Source organism: Elgaria multicarinata, chromosome 5, assembly GCF_023053635.1.
Source record: "Elgaria multicarinata webbii isolate HBS135686 ecotype San Diego chromosome 5, rElgMul1.1.pri, whole genome shotgun sequence".
Lineage (NCBI taxonomy): Eukaryota > Metazoa > Chordata > Lepidosauria > Squamata > Anguidae > Elgaria > Elgaria multicarinata.
The window spans coordinates 47,273,692-47,295,384 of NC_086175.1; the positions used below are offsets into that span (position 1 = coordinate 47,273,692).

At 43.3% G+C, this 21,693-nt stretch overlaps 1 protein-coding gene across 1 annotated transcript in view; it reads left to right on the plus strand.

Annotated features, from left to right (window-relative positions):
- Window positions 1-2,269, plus strand: part of GABRA5 (gamma-aminobutyric acid type A receptor subunit alpha5) — a 66,606-nt gene extending 64,337 nt beyond the window's left edge. The window contains exon 9 of the mRNA XM_063127499.1: window positions 1,954-2,269. Coding sequence (XP_062983569.1) covers window positions 1,954-2,253 — 300 coding nt within the window. The 3' untranslated portion in view covers window positions 2,254-2,269. The remainder of the gene's footprint in view (window positions 1-1,953) is intronic.
- The last annotated feature ends 19,424 nt before the right edge of the window (window positions 2,270-21,693 follow it).

Below are 21,693 nucleotides of genomic sequence, written 5' to 3' on the forward strand. Positions count from 1 at the left end.
ATTCCCTTACTTCAGAGGGGGAAAATCACGTCCCCTTACTGTTGGCTCTGAAGCTGCATCTCTTCCGCTTTTGTAACGAGCTCCAATTACACACAGAGAGAGAGCAGGAAGAGAAGCAGCCACATGGCTTGCACAGCTTTAATGCAGTTTAATGGGACAGCGCCATCTAGTGGGCATTTTAGAGCGGAACTTCTTCTGCACACGGCAGGAAATAGCGATGTATATCAGAAGTGGTGGCTTTTCTGAGCCTTTAAAAAAAAAAATCACTAAAACTGGGAAATGGACCAAAAGATAGAACCTCAGGCCTGGAGGCCAAATCCAGGCTTCCTGCAGTCCCAGTCTGGCCCTCTGGGATTCCCACTCTGTTGTGCAATTTTTTTATCCCATTCTAAGTGTCTCTCCTAAGGCTTTATTACTGGCAGTAAGAGTTTTCAGCTAAAATAAGCTGATTTTGAGGGGTGCCTCCTTTTGCCACCCCCACCACTGGAATGTGATCCTTAGAGCTTCTCCAAAATGGAATTTGACCCTTGGGCTGAAAGAGGTTCTGTACCTCAGGTTGAGAATTTTTGCAAGCTCTTATCTAGGCGTTGAAATCAGAGAAGTTATCAACAACTATAACAGGGCATACTTTATCATTGTTATTGATCTGACAGTGTACCATCAGGGTACATGATACTTTACAGACAACCATAAACAAAAGACGGATCCCTGCCCCCAAGGAACTTACAATCTACATGTCAAGATGGGGATTGGGGGGGAGGAACACTAAGGAAAGGGACGAGAGGTCAAGATAACAAGGGATGGATGCGAACAAATGCAGTGACATCTCCTTAGATTTGTTTCATTTGGGATGAGGACTGGGGAGTTCCACTAAAGGCTTAATAAAAACAGTGGGATTTGAGCTGGGGCTTGAAGGAGGAGAGAGAAGTAGCACCACCTATGCATTCTGGATGAAGGTTCCAGGCAAAAGGACTGCTAAGGGAAAATATGCTCTTTTATCCCCTCTGCATCTAATTGCTAAGATAAATCCTCCATCTCCCAAGTTCTCAAAGTGATTTAAGATCGATTCGTTGTGCTTTAAAAGATCTGATCCCATTCAGCCAGAGTGATGTGGTAAAACATTGGCTTTTCCCATGTTTTCAAATACATCTTAATGGAATCTGGGTTTGTTTAATTTGGTTCATAAATCCAGAGAAACTTTACAGTCAGAATGGGGATTAGAATCAGCAGTGCAGTAAAAGAATGGAAATTTACCTGTTTAGCAAAGTAGTCGCACTCTTTGGCTGTGTTCAGACAACACAATGGTCAATGGTGGGGTATTAATCAACTCGTTGGTTGCTATCATTCATACCAACTACTGCCTTCTCTAATTTTGTACATAGTATTAATCAACTCAACAGTTGTTTATCCAGGGGGTACTCCCTGCACAACATGATAATAATGAACTGTGGTATAGATTAGGATCAGTGTTGAGTTGACTGTTAGTTCATGCTGAGTTGACCCACTCATCCTCCACCCTCTCTCCCCGCTCAATCCTCCTGCTAGTATCCCATCAGCCATTGCTGCCAAAAATATATTCTGCTGGCTGGACTAGAGCGGCAGCCACTGCTTTGACCACTCTTGCCTTGTGACTCTGTGGCTGACGAAATAACCAATGGTGGCCAAGGAAATAACCAACAGTACCCTCCACACAACACAATAACCCATGGTCAGTTAAATAAACAACCGTCAACTTTTTAAACCACCATTAGTTATCATGTTAAACCGCCATTGGTTATTGTGCTGTCTGAACCCAGCCTTTAAATCACATCTTTTGTGATCAAAGCAATATTAAGGTGTAAGTAGTCTGGGTTTTGCAGTGATTTTCTGCAAAAACCTATTTTATTTTTTTTTAATCTCGTGTGTGTGTGTATGTATGTTTCACTAGTGTTTTGGTTTTCCATTGCTTTACAGAAAAAAGAGCGTGAATTATTGGCAAACAAATCCATGAACACTTACACCGTTGGAAGGATGACCCCCACATTAAATATACCAAAGGACTCCAGCCCTTCAGTCATCTCCAACTCAGCATCCGTTCCAGTAAAATCTGTTGAGAAACCCGCCGAAAACAAAAAGACCTATAACAGCATCAGTAAGATTGACAAGATGTCCCGAATAGTTTTCCCGGTCCTGTTTGGAACTTTTAATTTAGTCTATTGGGCCACATATTTGAACAGGGAACCTGTTATTAAAGGTGCTGCTTCTCCAAAATAGACAGAAGGACTTCCAGATCAAGTGTTAGCCATACTTGCAAAAACAAATGCTACCGAGGAGAATCTGCGGTTCCAAAAGACGTTTGACCTTTGGGCAATATTCTTCAGGAAGTTTTTGCATGTTTAACAATATGTACAAAATTTATTCTTGCCTTGATTGTTTCTACATGTAACCTCAGAGATGTTTCCAACAATTACATTAATGGCAGCAGACACCAGTCTTTCTAGGACAACAGAAGACATGGAGGAACATGGTTTCTAGACTGCTGAGTATCTTGCATTGATAGTTTACAAATGAAATAGGGTATATTTTTTAACTGTTTGGGCGTATTGCATATCTGCAGTTTTTTTATACTTTGAATGTACAGTCATGTAAATGGGTGGCGATTGTTGGAATCTGCTATCGCAGAAAAGTTCATGCAAACCATTTCAGAGTTTTTCAGTGCTGGAGTATTCTGTCTAGGAGCCAGAACACTGCAGCCCGGAACTTGTGCAGGCAACTGAATGTGCAACACTTCTCAAATGTGCGTGTCCACTAGCAGGCTTTTTGGATTAGTGGCAGAACGCACATGTACATTTCTCCCTTGATAATATGGATGTGCAAAACACAGATCAAATATCACAGGTGCAGCTTTCATTTTGCCTCGCATCATCTCATAATGCAGAACTTTTCAGTGAAGCCGATCCACACTTTCAGTTGCAAATCTCTAAAACTTGGGCCATGTCCCTGTGGCAGGTTTTACACACACACACAGAAAGACTGTTATAATATATAGCACTACTCACTATGTAAAACTGACTACATGGTTGCTGCAACTACATGAATAATAATGAGCGCTGCTAAATACTATTGATGCCTGTGGAAAATTGACCATGAGGATACTAATCCCCATGATGACTGTAGTACAGCTTTAGATGAAATCCCTGAATCGCGAGGTATTGAAAAATGTACACATATGTTGAATTAGCCCTTGTTTTCTTCGTATAGTGGACTTGGGCAGGTTTTAGAAATCCAGATGTAGTATCCCATTTCCATCCATCAAGCATATGCTCTTGATCATAGCATATGCCTTTGGCACTTCAACCATCTGTGTGGAAGAATCAGGCCTTGCTATTGAACAGGTGGCTACCTCCTTGCTCCAGAACGCTCAGGCAGCCTCAGAGTCTGGGACAGCTAGACCTAAGGTTTATCCCAGGGTCGTCCCTGCCTGCTCCCGGGATATCCTGTGTGTCATTTACATGAACAGGGATGACCCCGGGATGATCCCAGGATAAACCTTTGGTCTAGCTAAGGCCTTAGAAGCAGTGGTGGTCTTAATTCACAGCAGCAGAAGGTGGCCACAATTCCATTTTTCATTGAAGGCAGAGAAACGGTGCACCATTTGGAAAGTGCCACCCAAAGCAGACTGCTTCACGTCACGTCAATGGCATGGCCAGCCTTGGCAGTAAGAGCTCTGAGTTATTGTGATTACCTTTCCCAAATGCCTGTTGCCCCCTTCAGTTCACCCACTTCCAATATTTTCTTTTCTTCACTCCCACAGGGTGTCCACAACTGTTACACAACTTCTTCTGAAGGCTATCAAGAAATTCCAAATTCTACCATGAGGTTGAGCAGTGTCCATAACAATGAAGCCAATCATATCTAATTTAGCTAGCTAGCTTATGTATTTCATTTTATTTTTGATCCTAGCACTATCGAGGGATCACAATGTATTTGTGTTATTTATTTTTCCTAGCTGTAAACTGCTTTCTCTCCCGCCTTCTCTGTAACACTGAAACACCCCATAATCAATATATAAAAACGATATAAAACTGCCAACCAATTCAATAGCAATAAAACAGTACTATTATCTTTAAGCAGTATTACAGCATCATGGAACATAAGAACAGCATTAACTATAATCAGCAGCTCAATGATACCCAAGACCTGGTTATATGCCATGGCTGCGCCCTCCAGATGTTTTAGACTGCAACTCCCATAATGCCTGACCATGCTGGGTGGGGCTTGTGGGACAATATTTGTGGGAGAGGGCACTCTGTGCCTATCCCTGCTCTAAGACTTTCAAGGCCTGGCAGAAAAAGAAAAGTTGGCCAATTTACCATTTTTCAAAAGGCTATTTCAAGACATGAAATTGAATTCTGTTACACCCAAAGAGAGAGAAAATTGCAGCTCAGTAAAACCCAGAACACCCCTTTCCAAATTCCAAGAATTTGGTTCTCCTCCTTGAAGAATAAACACTTGCTCACTGCACAGACTGACGGATCCCTGCATACAGGTAGACTGAAACGCTGACAAAATTATTCCATCCTTCTCCAACCTGACAGCATATGGAAAACAACAACATGCAGCGTGCCGGGATTTTGCCATCTTCAGTCACAGTGGACACCATCACCAGGGACTTCATTAAATACACAGAGCTCCACCTTAACAGACGGGATACAGTAGGTGCAAGAGCCACACTGTTGTATGTCTTTTCTCCCATTTCAGGGGAACTTCTGCAGGCAAAAGTTCTTGCATAGATGATCCTTCCGACCCAGATTCCCATCCATTGTGAGAATAGACATTGTGATTTTCATGGAGCTTTTCACATGCACCTGATGAGAATCTGGCTCACTGATTACTTGAATAATAAAGCCACCACCAACCTACCCATTAGGATTGACAGGAATTTTGCCTTTCAGGGAAATAAATATTTTTGTTTCAATTCAAGCTACTTTCTCCCCTCCACTGAAATCATCATTGGTCAAAAATTGAGACATGGATTGCATGAGATTACCTTTCAAAAGTAGACTAGAACTAACTATGCCAGATAAGACAGTGGCTATTAGTTTTCATTAGGGTAACATGAACATTTGTAGGATGTCTCCTCCTGAGGGGGGAATACGCCTCTTAGGTAATGATTTCATGTTCCCAGCAAATAATTTTGTTAAAAAAGAGAAATTGTGCTTCATTGAAACCTGCTCTTTCCAGTGACTTTATCAGTGTTTTGTTTGTACCATGCCTTTTGGAAACTTTGATTGCCGCCAACAGGTTTTGCTTCATTGGTGAACAACTAAGCCTGCAATCCTATACACCAGCATGGTGCTCTCCAGATGTTTTGGACCACAACTCCCAGCATCCCTGACCATTGGCCATGCTGGTTGGGGCTGATAGGAGTTGACATCCAAAACACCTAGAAAGTATGAGTGTGGGGAAGACTGCTACAGACACTCCTGAGAATATATCCCATTGAACTCAGTGGGTGTAACTTCTGAGTAGACATGTATAGGCTTGCCCTGCCAGGCTGAAATCCTAAACCTGTTTACTTGGGAGGGAGCTCCATTGTATTTAGTGGGACTTCTATGTAATCATGCCTAGGATCAGGCTGCACATGTAATTTGCGTTACTTTCAACCTTTTTCCTGCATAGATTCATTGCTTCAGTAGCTTTTGTAATTTTATCTTAACATTTAAATTAAAGAATACATTTGATAGTCAGTTGTAAAATGTCATCTTTTCAAGCTTATTGTTTTTATGGAAAACAAGAAATGTAGCTTCTGTTCAGGATGCACTATTTTGTTTCCCCTTTCAATTTTCCATGCTCTTCACCACAAGTGACTGTAAGCACTCCATGGCCGCTGCGCATGCAAAGTCCTCATTGGACAGGGTGTGTGTGTGTGTGTGTGTGTGTGTGTGTGAAGGGGGGTTCTCCAAATAAGGGTCCCCCTCTAAAGATGTTTGAACTTCTGTAAATTTTGGAGTTTGACTGAGCCCACACTTTAAGGTTTCAGTTAAATTGGAACAAATTCAGAAAAGGGCATTAAAGATAATTAGGGGACTTGAAACTAAGGGCTTCTCTAAATGAGTGATTTATAGCATGCTCATGACTGGCCACTCAAAGAGGTTTCTGGGTCAATTACATGACACTGTAAACCTCCAGTGCCTCTCTTACACTTTGTAAGGATTTCCGTGGCTTCATTTGAAATGGAAAAAATCCACCTAGTAACAAGAAGATCCCCCTTTCCTTTTCAGCATGAAAAGAGGAAATTGCACTATAAGAAGAGGCAGACTACATTGCCATCTTCTGGCTGTTTAAAACATAGAACTCCTGGTTAAAGGGGAGAAGGGAAGTGTGCGTATAGAGGGCACATCGTGATCATGGGACAAAAATGGAAGCAAAAAGCTGCGGTAAAATTGTGGGATTTTCCCTGGTGTGAAAATGATCCTATGATTTTAAGTCCTATGAGGAAAGATTTTGATTGAGCATCAGGAAAATCTTCCTAACAGTTGGTGCAATCACATAATGAAAGCAACTGACTAGGGAGGTGGTGGGTTCTCTCTCACTGGAGATATTCACGTGGAGAACTGGAAAGCCATCCATTGGGTGCTTTAAACTGGATTCCTGCACTGTCACTGAGCAAGGGGGTGGGGTTGGTCTTGATGGTCTAAATGGACCCTTCCAACTCTATCATTCTCTGTTGTGGTGGATGGTGTGTTTTGGCCGCATAATCAACAGCACTCCTGGAGATCTTTGAGAGGATTAATGTTCTGATCCCCACCTCCCACCAACAACAAACAGCTTAAATTATGAATACTGCCAATAGGAATAGGAATGCACATGAAACTAGTCACTTGCATTATTGTTGTCACACAGGGCTGTCTGCACCATCAGGCAGAGTGCATAGGGCAGCAGGGTGACTACTTTACAGAAGACAGTCCTGTACTTGAAGGGCTGTCAGAAAACAGTCCTCTATTTTAAGGACTGCCCAATTGAAAGAAAGAAACACAAGAAGATGGAGCCTTGAAGTTACCCAACAGGGCTGAGCAAGCTCACGGGTCACCTGGTCACACTAGAGATGTGTTTAATTTCTATTTAGATGATAGCAGTTATTTTAAAATTTGCATTGATAAATATAGGCTAACATATGCAAATTGTATGTAAAATTGCATCCTACTTTGTCTTCTTTTTTTGACAATGCATTTCCTCTTTTTCGGCAGTGTGTAAATGGTTACTCTAGGACTCAGTGGCCACCTTAGGAAGCAAACACTGAGGGGCAGGGAGCAAGTTGTGAGAGCCTGGGCTGTGTGTTTCCCGTAGCCTACCCCATGCTCCCAAAACTTGCCTACAACCCACAGGTGCACTGGCAGATGCTCTCTCATCACCAGTGATGATGGATACGGTCACTCTGGCATCTCTTTATGGAATGGTGGATGAGGGCCATCTTGTAGAATGATGTCTTGGGTCAGCTTTGTCTCAATATATTTTAGTTTTCCCCCACCCTAAAGAAAGCAGTTTTGTGCTTTGCCATCTGCAGGTCTCATTCATCCAGAAATTCCTCTCCATACACTGGTATCTCTGCTCTGGGACTTCCTGGGCAACTGATGAGATTTGACACATGAAAACCCCCTATTTATTATAATTCTGGGATGTTGAACTTAGAAAAGGAAATGGGACTATTCCAGAGTAAGCAGATTCCAGTTAGGTGTGTGTGTGTGTGTGTGTGTGTGTGTGTTTCTCAACTGCAGTCTGTACTCTCAGGTTTATTAGTGGTACTTGAAATATTTCCTTCTCCTTGGTTCTCACCCTTAGTTCAACAGCAAGTTCAATTATATGTCAACAATTTCACTTGACTTATCCATGGATCAAGTGTGTATAGGATCAGCCTATCTGATTATTTCAACAGGCATTGTAGTGGTTTGTTTAAAATATAGAAAGTTAAACATGAACCGATGTAAGTAATTAGATGGTTTAGCCATGACACAGACATCTTAAAATTAATTAGCCTTTAAATTAACTGGAGGAATGAATATGTGTGTGTTTCTGTAGACTATGATGATCAAAAATGTGATTCAACTTTATACTAATATTGCAAAGGGTCAGTTTGTTTCAAGTATCCTCTTGAAACTCTTAACTCAGTTCTTATCAGCCTATATATATATATATATATATATATATATATATATATATATATAAAATTCAAATACCACATTCTTGTCCCTGGGTTATAATTAACACAGAAAAAATATAGTTGAAAATGGCACAAAATTATTTCATTGTAATATTTTTCAAATGTAAATCTAAAGCTATTTTGAAGAGGGGAAAATGACAAATCTCATAGTTAGCAATTACCAGGGAGTAAGCACCATTAAATACAGTGTAAATGACTTCCAAGTAAACATACACAGGATTGCACTAGTTACTAAGTATAATACCTTAATGCATTAGGAGTACTTGAGGAATAACACATTACTGCATAGAAATTCATCTGTTATAATCACAACATGTAAATTAATTTATATACATTTGGAACAAATTACAGCTTATAGTTTTATTAGAATAAATCACCAGTAGAATAACTAGAGCACAATCTTATACATCTGTACATCTGAAGTATGTCCCAATGATTTCAATGAGGCTTATTTCCAGGTAAGTAGGTAGAGTTATCCAGTGTAATTGTGCTAACAGAAGTTGCCCTCAAAAAGCCCATGAAGCAGCCCCGGGGTATCAGCTCATTGCAATGGGTGATAGTTATCTCAACCTGATGCATATTTACTTGGAAACAAGTCCCACTGAGTTCAGAGAGACTGACTCCCAAGTCACTGTGCATAGAGGACCACAGCCTAAAAATATCCATGGAGCCAAAAGTTGTTATGGCCAGAGCCAAACACTGAGCACAGCCTTCCCACACACTTTCTAATACAGATGCAGACCTAAACACAGCACCCCATCTATCCATCCACACACACACAAGCAAGCACACAGGGTAGAATTCAATGTTAGTAGAAAGATGGAAATGAATTAGACTTAAATTAGTCACAGCTAATTTACATCCAATTCATTTCATTTCAGTGTACCTGCACTGCATAGGACTAACAAGGGATATTACCCAAACACTGCAGTTTGCATTGGGGAGAATGTTCCTAATGCAAATTGTAGGCATGGACACACACACACCCCAAAAAAATCTGGATCAAAGATATAGTGGGAAGCAAAGGGTTAAGGCCCTCCTAATCCCACATCAGGCTACCACTCTAGATTGGGCCCTCAGTGCTTGCAGTTTGTTATTGTCCCATGCTAGCTAGGAAGTCCCTCCCTCTGCAGGCAGCATGGAAGCCAAGGAGAAGGAGCTGGGATTCAGAGGAGAGGCCCAGTGGGACAGGTGGGAATCTCTTAAGGGCCACATCCCAGCCCTGGGTTGAATGCTCCCCATCCTTGTCTAAAAGCAATACCTAGACTGCGTTCAGATGTCACAATAACCCAAGATGGGTTGATTTGAAACTAGCCTGGAGTTCTAACTATGAATTCTACTTGTCCTTATTTGATGGGCTATTTCAGCCCAGAGTGGTATTTATTTGTTATTTACTTAATCAATGTATAAATTCTTCACCATATCCAAAAAGACATCTCAAAGCAGCTTCCAATTCAAGATTAAAAACCTTTCTTAAACACATTTCTTAAATAAAATGCAAAGTGTCCTCATTAAGCCTGATATACACTGACCCTGTATTTCTTTTGACTGTGATGCATGCATGGTTTCCTCTCTGGATGGTGAAAATAATTAAGTATATAGCGGGGCTGATCCTGCCAAAGCCGCCTGAACCCTGGCTTCTACCAATGCACTGCATACAGTCTGTGCTCTTTATATTGCTCTACCACATTTCTTGCTGTTTTCATAATTTGCAGAAGTCATGGCACTGGCTAATCCCTGCTCTAGCTACATGGATCCACTAGATGGTTTGCTTTTGTCTGTCATGAGCTGCTCAAACTTCCTCCTTGTCTGTTACTTTTGCAAAGAGTGGGCAGCCTGGCTTGATCCATTGAAACGCAACGGAAAAGTGGCCATAGGTTTCAGTAAGGTCTGCCCCAGCCATTTCTGCATGTCTCATTATTTTTAAAAAAGATGTCACTGAATTAGAATAGATTTTGATGTAATTACAGTTAGCAGTATATCAGGCTAAGTCATGTCACTTTACTGCCAAGTGTGGAGATTTGGTTAGAACACCTCCGGCAGAATCTGTAAAAGCTAGATGATTTAATTCATTTCATTTAAGATATTTCTTGGCTGCCTTTCAGAGCAGAAACCCTCCCAAGGTGGCATACAGCAATGAAACATAAAAAGATGCCACATTAAAAGAAACAAAAGCATGCTAAAACAGTAAGAGCACAATAACGACAGCACCAAAAGCAGCACTCATATCAAGAGAAGGCCAGAATAAAGTAATACATTTTCAAGGCCTTCTTAAAGGCCTGCAATGATGGAGCATGGTGGACACTGGATGGCAAGTTATTCCAGAGGTGTGGGGCCACTGCAGAAAAGGTCCTCTCTCATGGGGTCACCCACCTAACTACTTTCACAGGTGAGCAAATAAGAAGGGCCTCTCTTGCTGATTTTAAAGGGTGGGCAGGCTGGTAAGAGTGAAGGCACTCCTTCAGATAATTTGGGTACCAAACCATTTAAGGCTTTAAAAGGTAAAAACCAAACTTTAAATTGGGCTCAGAAACACACCAGCTGGGGCAGAACAGGCATTATAAGATTAAATTGCCTCACCCCCACTAACACTCAGGCAGTCACATTCTGCACTAGTTGAAGTTTCTGAACCATCTTCAAAGGCAACCCCATGTACAACACATTATGGTAGTTCAGCCTGGACATCACTAGTGCATGGATAACTGAGGGGGGGGGTCCTTTCCAGATAGGGCTACCACAGCTGGCTGGTAACATTTATCTGATTTATTTTTAGAAGCTAAACTTGCAGTGATCACCTGCTGTGTGCAGGAAAAGCCCACTGAATGGGCCACATGGTCTTTCTTTACTTCCTCTTTCTTCTCCGTGAGAAAGAGGAAGTACTGTGTGACAGAAGCAGTGGGGGGAGGGGGAGAAGTGATGGTAGAGAACCATGATCTCCCCCACCCCTTGTCTGATGATCCTTATGGATAACTGTTGTCAGCTCAGATCGATTCAGGGCAGGATCTACACTATTCATTACACCGTTGTTTAAGTGCATTGTTGCGTCCTTCCTTGCTACGTTACAAAATGCAACTTGAGCCCAGTCAATCGAAATACCTTTTCTTCTATCGTTTTACCCTGGCACACTCTTCTTTATAACGTTCTTCATTATGCTCATACCGGCTCTGAAGTAAACCTCCTTCTTCCGGTGACTCTGAGCTAGACCTGCCGGGATAAGCCAGCAGGGAGGCGGGGCGACGCGTAGGGACGAGGGAAGCCCTGCAGCGTCTTAAAGGGGCCACGTGCGCCCCGAAAGATAAGCGGGTTTTTTAAAAAATTAAGCCTCTGTCCCCTCTTTCACCGCCCTCCCTCCCCCTCCCCCTCCCCCTCCCCCTCATCACGTTGTGCCAGCTCTCCCTCCCCTAGAAAAGCCCTCACTTGTCCTAATCAGGAAGCAAAGACCATGGTCACGAGACATGACTTTGAAAGACGGCATTGAAAACAACGAAAGGTTGGGGCAAATTGTTAGTTTTAAAACAATTTTAACAGAAAGTGGAACGGTTTTAAAAGTCAGAAGAAACGTAACAACAACAGCATCACGTGACTGCTGACGTCATCTCTTCCAACTTGTTACGTTTCATCTAGACAAGTGTAGACGGGCCCCAGGAATGGTTGCAGCTGGTACACTAACATAGTTGCACAAATACATTGCCTGTCACCACCAGCAACTGAAAATCAAGGGATAGTGTAGGATCGAAGTGCTCTCCCAAGCTACAAACCTGACTTTTCAGAGGACCACAACCCCTTTCAGAACAGGCTGAAGCCCAATCCACAAGCCAGGCTTTCTATTGCCTAATAACACCTTCATCTTGTGTGCCTTTAATCTTGGCTTGCTCACCCTCTTCCAGTCTGTCATCAAACCCAGGCAATGATTTACCACCAATGGTATTTCCACCATCAACAGGCCACCCCGAAATGGGGCACATAAGGACATAGGAAGCAGCCTTCTACCAAGGCCTTAGCTAGACCTAAGGTTTATCCCAGGATTATCCCAGGGACATCCCTGTTCATGTAAATGACACACAGGATATCCCAGGAGCAGGCAGGGAGGACCCCAGGATGATCCCAGGATAAACCTTAGGTCTAGCTAAGCCCAGAGTCATACAATTGGTCCACCTAGCCCAGTATTGTTGACATTGACTGGCAGCAGTACTCCAGGGTTTCTACAGGATTGTTTCCTTGTTCTACCCAAAGATGCCAGGGATTGAACAATCTGGGACCTTCTACGTGCAGAGTATGTGCTTTAACACTGAGCTATGGCCAAGGAGTCACTGTGGATTTGTTTATCATCCTTCTGTTACATCAGCCTTTCCCAATTGAGTGCCTGGGGAGGCTCAAAGGCAACCTTGAACCCAAAGCTCCTTCATTCCCCTGAGAAGCCCCAGAATCAGGCCCTTCAACTATACCAGCTTGGAGTTGACATAGCTAACCAGCTCCCACACACACACACACACACAAAACAACACAGAAGGATTTAAAAATAAAGTACCAGCATGTAAAAATAAAGAACAAGAACGTCCTGTTTTGTGGTCCCTGGAGGGTCACAGGGGAAACTGATATCAAGTTCAAGGCACAAAGAAATTAGGACTCTGGATCTCTCCAAGTGGGTCTTGCTGGCTTGAATTAACTCCTGCTAGGACACTTGGAGGATGTTGTCTCAGCAGGGAGCTAAGCCCAACTGAAGCCTTATGTAAGCTGACAAGACCAGTAGTGTGCCCAGCTCCACCCCTCCTGCAGAACCTGACTGGATTGTTAAAGGGCCACCATCTGATTTCATAGCCTGAGATCTTTGCAAGTCTTTGGAGATGGAAGTTGTGCCAGCGACTCATCGTCTGATCCAAAGAATGACAGCAGGGTGGTTTCCTCTGGCCAGTAGGGCCCTGGGTAAGGCACTGACTGTCCTACACCCAAGGAGTAGCTTGTGTCTTATCCTCATCGGAATCCTCTGCTGCACTGGAGAGTCCATGAAATGCCAGAATAACAAGTGAGAACCTATGCTTCTTACTCTGGCTGACATGAGTTGGTAAAATTTTGGAAGAGGCTTTACTCCCCAACCCAGCTGGGATTCTTTTGCCTGGGGGATTCGATCCTTTTCAAAGCTGGGTAGCAAAGAATCTCTGGGCCACTTCTTCTGTGTGGTCTTCTGTTCTGCTCTCCAGAGAGGCTAGTGCTGGTTTAAGGCTGGCAGAATGGGGAAAAGGTTCCTCAGCCTATAGCCCTAGTCATAAACTTTAGAACCCCCCCCCCAAAAAAAAGTAAAGAAGGGACCATACATTCTGTAACACTTACGAAATAGGTTTGATGCTCTGTTCATTGAGTTTTTCATTTCCCCAACTGTATTAGCCTTGGTGCTGAAATGAAATGTGGGTTCATCTGAAAAGGCTGAGAGCATCAGAAAACCAGGATCATCTTTGATTGATTGATTTTTAACTACAAATTGGTTCCAGGGATTTGCTCTAGTGAACTTGACGACGATGATGATGATGCTGTCCTAAAGAATTGGAACACTATTATTATTATTATTATTATTATTATTATTATTATTATTATTATTATTAGCTTTAAAGGCTGAATGCTGTACATCTGTATTCAGATGTGAGTTCGATGGGGCTTACTTACAGTTAAGTGAGCATAGGATTGCATTCTAAAGGTCATTGTGGTAAGCAGAGTGGCATCTATTTGTTGGCCCAGGCTGATCTAGGTAATGAAAAAGCAAGGATCAATTCCATCGTTGTCTGTCTATCTTCAGTCTGATGGCTGGGATACCTTTTGGCACCATGGAAGTTATACCACTGAATCTAATCAGGTCCTTTCCTTTTCAATCATCTCTAACCATTCTCTGCAGAACAATCTGAAAATGTCAATTATTTGAGAGGAGTCACAGTACTAGCACAGTCTCTTTCAGAGTTGCCCACAGGCAGCATTTTAAACAAAACACTGACTTCTCCAGCCTCTCTCAGGTCCTGCTGCTTCTTTGTATAGTGTATCCTCCTCACCCATTCACCCAGTCATGCGAAATGTACAAAGGCTAACCCTGTTGGTTACTGTCTCTCCACTTTCAGAGGGATAGCTGTATTTTCAGGAAAATTAACAGTCATGGAACACCTTAAATTTCAGCAAATGTGCCATGTCATAAGTTTCTTGGGCTATAATCCCCTTCATCTGATGGCGAGGACACCAGTCCTTGAAAGCTTATGCCATAATAGACTCTTTGTTGCATCTCTGCTGTTATTGTATCATTCCTCTATTCCCCATCTCTTTGCCTTCAGACAGCCTTTCCTTCACATTTTTATATGCCTGAATGACTAAAGCAGATACAATAGGACAGCGGTGAGCAGAAAAGAGACCTCCAGATGTTTTGGACTTCAACTTCCAGCATTCCTGACCATACTGGCTGGGACAGCAGGTCCAAAACATCTGGAGGGCACCAGGCTGGGGAAGGCTGTACTATATGGTTTTGACCCTACCTATATTCCCATTTGAGTCCTTCTGTCTAGGGATATCTGGATCAGGGTACTTTTGTATTGAGAAAGTAGATGGGGACACAGCACAAGGCCTTCTTGGTTGTGGCCCCAGTGCTCATCAGAGCAGAGGTGGGCAACCAGTGGCCCTCCAGATGTTGTTGGACTCCAATTCCCATTAGCCTAGCCAGTAAGGTCAAGGTGATGGGAGTTGTAGTCAAAGAATATTTGGAGACTCGAGGGACAACATCCTAAGGAACAACTTCCCTCCAAACTTTAGAAATATGTAAAAAGGTACCTACCTCTGCTATACATTATTTATACAGGTTTAATTCCTCACCTTGAAAATTAATATTTATGAATGTTAACACGATGTGTTATTGAAACACAGAAATGGTGGGCAAGTTTCCCCATGAATGTTCATCACTCCATGGCTGCAAAGTCATGCAAACTTGCACCCGTGAAACAGCCATCAAAGTTCCAGATATCATAGCCCCAGGCAGCTTTCATTTTACTGTTTTAGTAGAGGATGTTCTATGCTCTGGTGCAGTGGTGGAGTGCTGTGCAATCAGGTGATGAGATATTGAATGATGCTGAAGTTTGTGGGTGGCAGTCCTCCGTCCGCCTCTCTTAGTGGGGTAGGTTTCAACCTTCTCTCTGCAGCATCACACTAAGAAAAAGTCTATCCTTTCCAAAGGTACCTGATGGGCATTTAGGAATTTCTATTAAAGCACAGTGTTCCAAAGAGCAGCTCAAAGCTGCTGTTTTAAGATCGATGGCGAGTCTCCTGTAAATAGAACTTCCCATGGTTTGCTTCTAGCGGAATCTAAGGGAGGGGAGAAATGGGCTCAGCTGGAGCCTAGGTGACAGGAACAAAGACTTTTGGAGACATATTTCTTAGTTCAGCCACAAGAGGATCCTGCAGCCAAGCACAGACTGTGAAGGCAGGAGCTCCTTATTGCCAGTTGGCTGGAACACAGGGCAGTATGAGTAGGAAGCTTGGTCCTTGAGTAGTGTGTGAAATCAAGTTGCCAATGTATGGGAGTGTATCTCCCACCACCACCACCACTGCCACCACACCAGTAGAGTATTATTTAGAGAAGCAGACTAAACCTTCCCTGGTTGTTCACTTTGTGCCAACCAGGGGAATAGTGACAAGTTTCTGCAGACTCTCCAAAAAGCTGATAGAACTGTTGTGCTACACAGGTTATTGTTCTTTGGAGCTGTCCAGATATCTAGTGCTGAAAGTGGTTACTGGTTTGGTAAAGGTCTCCTCCTGTTCCCAGGCATGCAATTTCAGATGTTTCCCCTTTTTTCATATCTAGAGCACCAGCCTACCAGCATGTGACAAAAGCACTTGGCTATTTGTCCATTAGAATTAATGGCATGTTATACAGAGTAAAATTCAGCTAAAGCCAATTATTTTACTATGACATCTGTGATTACTGCTACACTTTCCTAAGCTATTGCTGTGATGTTTTGACATCTGAAAGAAGTGTCAGTTTTGACTTTAGCATCTCCCTAATAATTTTAGCTCAATATGATCAATTAGTCGAAGGTAAGAGCTGGGATGGATATTTCCATAAGGAAAACATATCAATAAATCTGATACCTGAATATAAACAAATCGAATACATTGAGGCCTGGCTTGAAGGTGCATGATGCTGTAACCTTGCAGAGATTAAGTAGGTCTGGGTCTCATCAGTGCATGGAGGGGAAACCAGCCTGTGGGTGGCTGTTTTGAGTTTCTTCATGGAAGAAAGGGGGAGATCAATGAAATAAATAAGCCAACATTATATAAGCCATATATCTCAAGTCACTTTGTAGCTAAAGATGCTGAGTTTTCCTTTGAAAGGAAGTTAGGATATAAACCTTTAAAATAAATGTTACATAGAAGTACATCCTTCCCTTTAAAATCACTGGGACTTTCCCAGCCTCTTGCTCCAATTGGGGCCTTAAAGTCACTCTTAACGCAAGGTAGCCTGGTGTTAAGAGGGCCTTTAAGGCCCCGATTGGAGCAGAGCATTAGTGCGCACAGGGGATTTGCCCGGTGGGTGCGGGGTGGGGAGGAAGGGAAAGCACACATCCGAGGCCTCTGGAAAGTGCACAATGGGGTGCCGTGGGAATTGCACACTTTCCAGTTCCAAGTGCTCGCCAGGCTAGCTTGGCTGGAAAAGGGCTGGAAGGGCAGCGCCCAGCGAGTGCACTCAGCAAGCTCCCAGGGACTTTGCCATTCACTAGCTGGACACGAAGTGATCCACTGCTCTCATAGACCCAACCAGATGCTCACCTCAACCCTACCTGCAAGCCACAGCAGAAGCCTGATAGCCACCAAATGGATTACTATGAGTCACTGTATTTTAGAAGTATTGGCAGAGGAACCACCATCTAGATTACATCGATGGCAGCACACTACCCTTATCCTAGCTTGGGGGTGGGCAACTTGTGATTCTTCTGATATTTTGGTTGTACTGGCTAGGGCGGATGTAAGTTGTTAGCCACTGTGAAGGTTTGAAGCCTACACAGGCTTGGTTTTGGTTTAAGCCTGAAGGCCTGGAAATCTCTTGATGGGAGGGGGGCATTCCTGAGTTTCATTCCCTCCCTAAAGGAGTTTAGTTTCATTTCCTTAGTTTTACATGACCTGATTGTGTGGTTCACTTTCTATGGGAGGGTATATATTAAGAGGTGGAATTAGCTGGACAGAAGAGTGGGAAGTACAGAGACAGAGAGCCACGGAGAGAGACTCTGGAACAGGGAAAAGCTCTGAAGGAGATCAACTAGGAGAAGGCTGGAAGGGACTCTAGGCCAAACTTACAGGTGAAAGTGTAGTTAGGCTAGAGGAAACTGCAGTTTTACATCCTTTTATTTTCATTGTAAATACCTTTTGAAGTCTTACAGCTCTCTTTGAGTACTGTAAATACCTTAAGTTTATGTGACTTTGCCTTATCTTATATAATATAGTAAAGAGTTGTTGTTAAAACCTTGTTGTCTAGAGTGTCATTTACACCATGCCTAAGGCCTAAACCCCAGGTTACTGAGAGGGAAAGGTAAAAGGTAGAAATTTGACATCTGGTGGAAAGAAGGGCTCTTAAAGAGGCAAAATATCTTTAAGGAGCTGATCAAGGGGTCCAGGTAAAGGTGGAACCTTGAAAGTCACAAATTGCCCTCTTGTGCCTCACTTCTGGTTTAGCTCTCTAGCACCCACTCTGGGAAAAGTTGAGATCTGCCTGAATTCTCAAGATAGGGGCCTGCTAGTGCTAAAATCAAAAGGTATTCTGCAGTTATTCCACGTTTTTCTCAACAGATTTTTTTTTGGGGGGTAAGAAAAAAGAAGAAGCATCTGGAGAACACAGGATGGCTATGAACTGAAGACGTTGATGTCTGGAGCTCCTGTAAAATATCCTGAATGAGGCAGGGCAATTGCCCAGTAAAAGCCTCATCTGGAAGCATCCCCAGAATAGTTTGTCACACATTGCTTCCTAATGCCTCCCTTCTACAATAGATCCGTGAATCACGCCATTTCCGTTACCTCTCACACCTGACATATAGTTATTGATACAAAACAAGGCAGCTGCTGTCCAGCAAGCTTATCTAGCCAATGCAGAAGTCCACGGTTCATTTAAACAAACATTCGAAAGAGCAAATTAGCACAAGGCAAATTGGTCAGAGCATGGGGAAATAAGCGAGCATAAGAATCCTCAAACAACAAGAACTTCTGTGTTTGATCTGGTTTCCCCTTCTGGCAAAAGGAGACAAATGTAGCTTTTACACCAGGTAATTATTAATTTGCATGAAATGCAAGGAGGTAATGTAACCATGGGAATAGACTCCTGTGTGGAAGCAGAGGTTGGAAGGACTCTACTTCAACAGAAGCGACAGGCTTCCGCATTATTATTTCCCCCCAGAAAGCTGAATTAGCCCATTAAGAAATACAAAGGATCACAAATTCTTTTACACATTGCTGTTCTTTTACAATTACCACCAACCTGCGATGCATAAAAATGCAGGCCATGCTCACAGAATATCACACCAGCATTAGGAATAACAACTATAAAATAGATTTTTCCAACTAGTTTAAATTAATTAAAGCTGCAATCCTGTACATAAATACCTGGGAGTAACTTATGGGACTTATTTTGAGTAGACATGTATAGGATTTGGTGTTACATAGAAGTGGGGGGGAGAGGCTTCTTGTTTTGTGGTCCCTCTCTCTCTCTCTCTCTCACACACACACACACATCACTCACATTTTTACAGAAATATTTTGCCCTTTACCTTGGGGCAAGTTCTGAAGTCCTGTTTGGGAGAGCAACCTACCTAAAAGAATAAAGGTATGCATGATCCACCCAAAATGAGCACAGTTATGTCCAAATGTGCATCTGCTTAACCTTTTAGTACTGAAACCAATAAGCTGCAGTTCTATTGGCATTTACTTGAAATGAATGGAGAGAGAAATGAATGGTCGTTAGCTCCTTTGTCCCTGTATACTTCGGTGGAATCTTTTGCACTGGACACGAACAATCTGATTAGTTTGCAAAGCACATCCTGAATCACCATTTTATGAATGAAGCTTGTTGCATACAGGGCTCCTACCATGTCTTCTAACAGCAATATCTTCTCTCTCTCTCTCTCTCTCTCTCTCTCTCTCTCTCACACACACACACACACACACACACACACACACACACACACATACACAATTCTCATATATTTCTTTTGGGTTGTTTGTTTGTTTTAAGTAAAGGCAGAAGAAGAAGAGTTCTAAAGCTCTCACACCAATTTCTGAATTTTGAATAATAAACATATTATTTCCCCCAAGTACCTGAGATTTTTTTCCCCTTGGTATATAAGTCTTAATTTTATTTTAAATTTCATCTTGCTTTTCATATGTCTGCAGCAGGTTACAATAATTGCAAGCCAAATCATTACAACAGCTTTGTCCAACCTGGTGCCCTCCAGATGTGTTGGATTACAACTGCCAGCATGCACCAGCCAGCATGTAGTCCAATTCATCTGGAGGACACCAGGTTCAGGAAGGCTGCATTACAACATGAGGAGGAGAACTTCTTAGTGAGGCAGCCCCTTAAAAGGGTGTAGACTGCTTTCATGTCCTGACCTGACTTGAATTATGCTGATCTAGCTACACACAGCAGAATGAGGTGGTAGGATGTTCCACTTCGGGCTGCTGGTGGGTGATCCCATTTCAAAATGTTTCCCTCTACATCAGAAACTCCCTGTGAGTAGAAAACCAGAACAACAACAGGCCAAGCACTGAGATAGAAAATTTCTCCCTGAGGTGAAAGATTTCTAGTTGCAGGAAGGTTTTTTTTCCTGTGGGGTGGGGGACATAGAAAACAATATTCCCCCACATGCAGTCTGAAGTGATGCAGTTTGCTCTACTCCCCACCCCCACGCCAGCATCCTTCCACCTTATTCTGCTGTGCACAGAACAGGTAGGGTGACCATATGGAATGGAGGACACAGTTCCTGTATCTTTAACAGTTGCATAGAAAGGCAATTTCAGCAGGTGTCCTTTGTATGCGTGCAGCACCTGGTGAAATTCTTCTTCATCGCAAGCTGCAGGAGCTATACGAGAGTGACCAGATACAACAGAAGGCAGGGCTCCCTTCTCTATACAACTGTTAAAGATACTGGAGCCCTGTCCTCCTTTTCATGTGGTCACCCTACCCTAGGGCTAAAAGAGACATTACTTTACCAGCACGATTCTATACATATCTACTCAGAAGATAGTCCCATTGAGTACCATAGGGCTTACTCCCAGGTAAGTATGTATATGATTGCAACCTCTATGTCTGGATAACAGCCAGTGGAGGCAGGTAGTGAATCCACTCTGGGTTTCAGTCAGAATCAGTCAGCACTTTAAAAACAAACAAACGCCTATCCCTATCCCCAAAATGAAATCCAGAGTGGACTCATCATCCCACTGAAATAAGAACACCATCCTCCGTTACTAGCAACTAAGGGTGCAACCCTATGCATGTTCAGACGGGGGGATGTCCTATAGCTCCCAGCATTCCCAAGGCAGTTGTAGGACTTTTTTCTGTCTAAATATACATAGGATTACACCCCAGGTCTTTTTTTTTTAAAGGAAGTTTTACTCTAGAGTAGGCACACACACCCATCCAGCATAGGGGTGTGCGTGTGTGTGTGTGTGTTAAGATGCAGAGCAGCCCCCTTGTGCCTGCTCTAGTGTAAAAATGAAGCGAAGTCATCGTTTCTCGACACACGTTTAAAGTGATATCTCTTTTAGCCCTTTTATGTCTTGATTCAATTCAACTGGAGCAAGTTAGCCATGACTTAACTTGAGCAAACGATCCTGAAACCTGCAATGGGCACTGTGACGAGGTGTGGCGGGGCGTGGGCCGGGGATCAGGGTCCTCCTGGCACTTACCCTGACAGAAGAGCAGACAGAATTGGAGAGGGCAAAGGGGGGTGGGGTGGGGGAGCCCCGAGCGAGGAACGTAAGGCGAGTAGTTGAGCCGGCTGCTTTCTCCTAGCCTCTTCGTCGGGTAAGCGAAGCTATTTAAATCGCCGAAGATCCCCCCACCCCCGAGCTGCTGTGTGGAGGACGGGGGCTGCTTCTCCTCGATCCGAGCGCAACTGGCTCTACCGGGAGCCTCCTTAACTATTGCATCGTTTCGTACTGCATTTCTTCTGCATAAGTGTTGTGAGTTTGAGTGGGCGGCGGTGGGAGGGCTGTTGCCAAGGGAAAGAAGTAGCCACGCTTCACTTCCCGGTGGAGCAGAGACCTGTGTGTGTGTGTGTTTGAGGAAGGGGCAGCTGGGGCAAGCGAGCAGCCCGCTCCCTTTAGCCAAACCCACTTTCATAGGGACTAGAAACCCAGGGCGAAACGCTTCTCCCTTCCAGCGTCGCCCTCGGCGGCAGTGGCGGGCCAGGCGCAACCCTGCATATTCATGAAGTCCCCGAGCCTGTCTCGGATCAGGCAGTGGGCGGGCGGCGTTGACTCCCTCC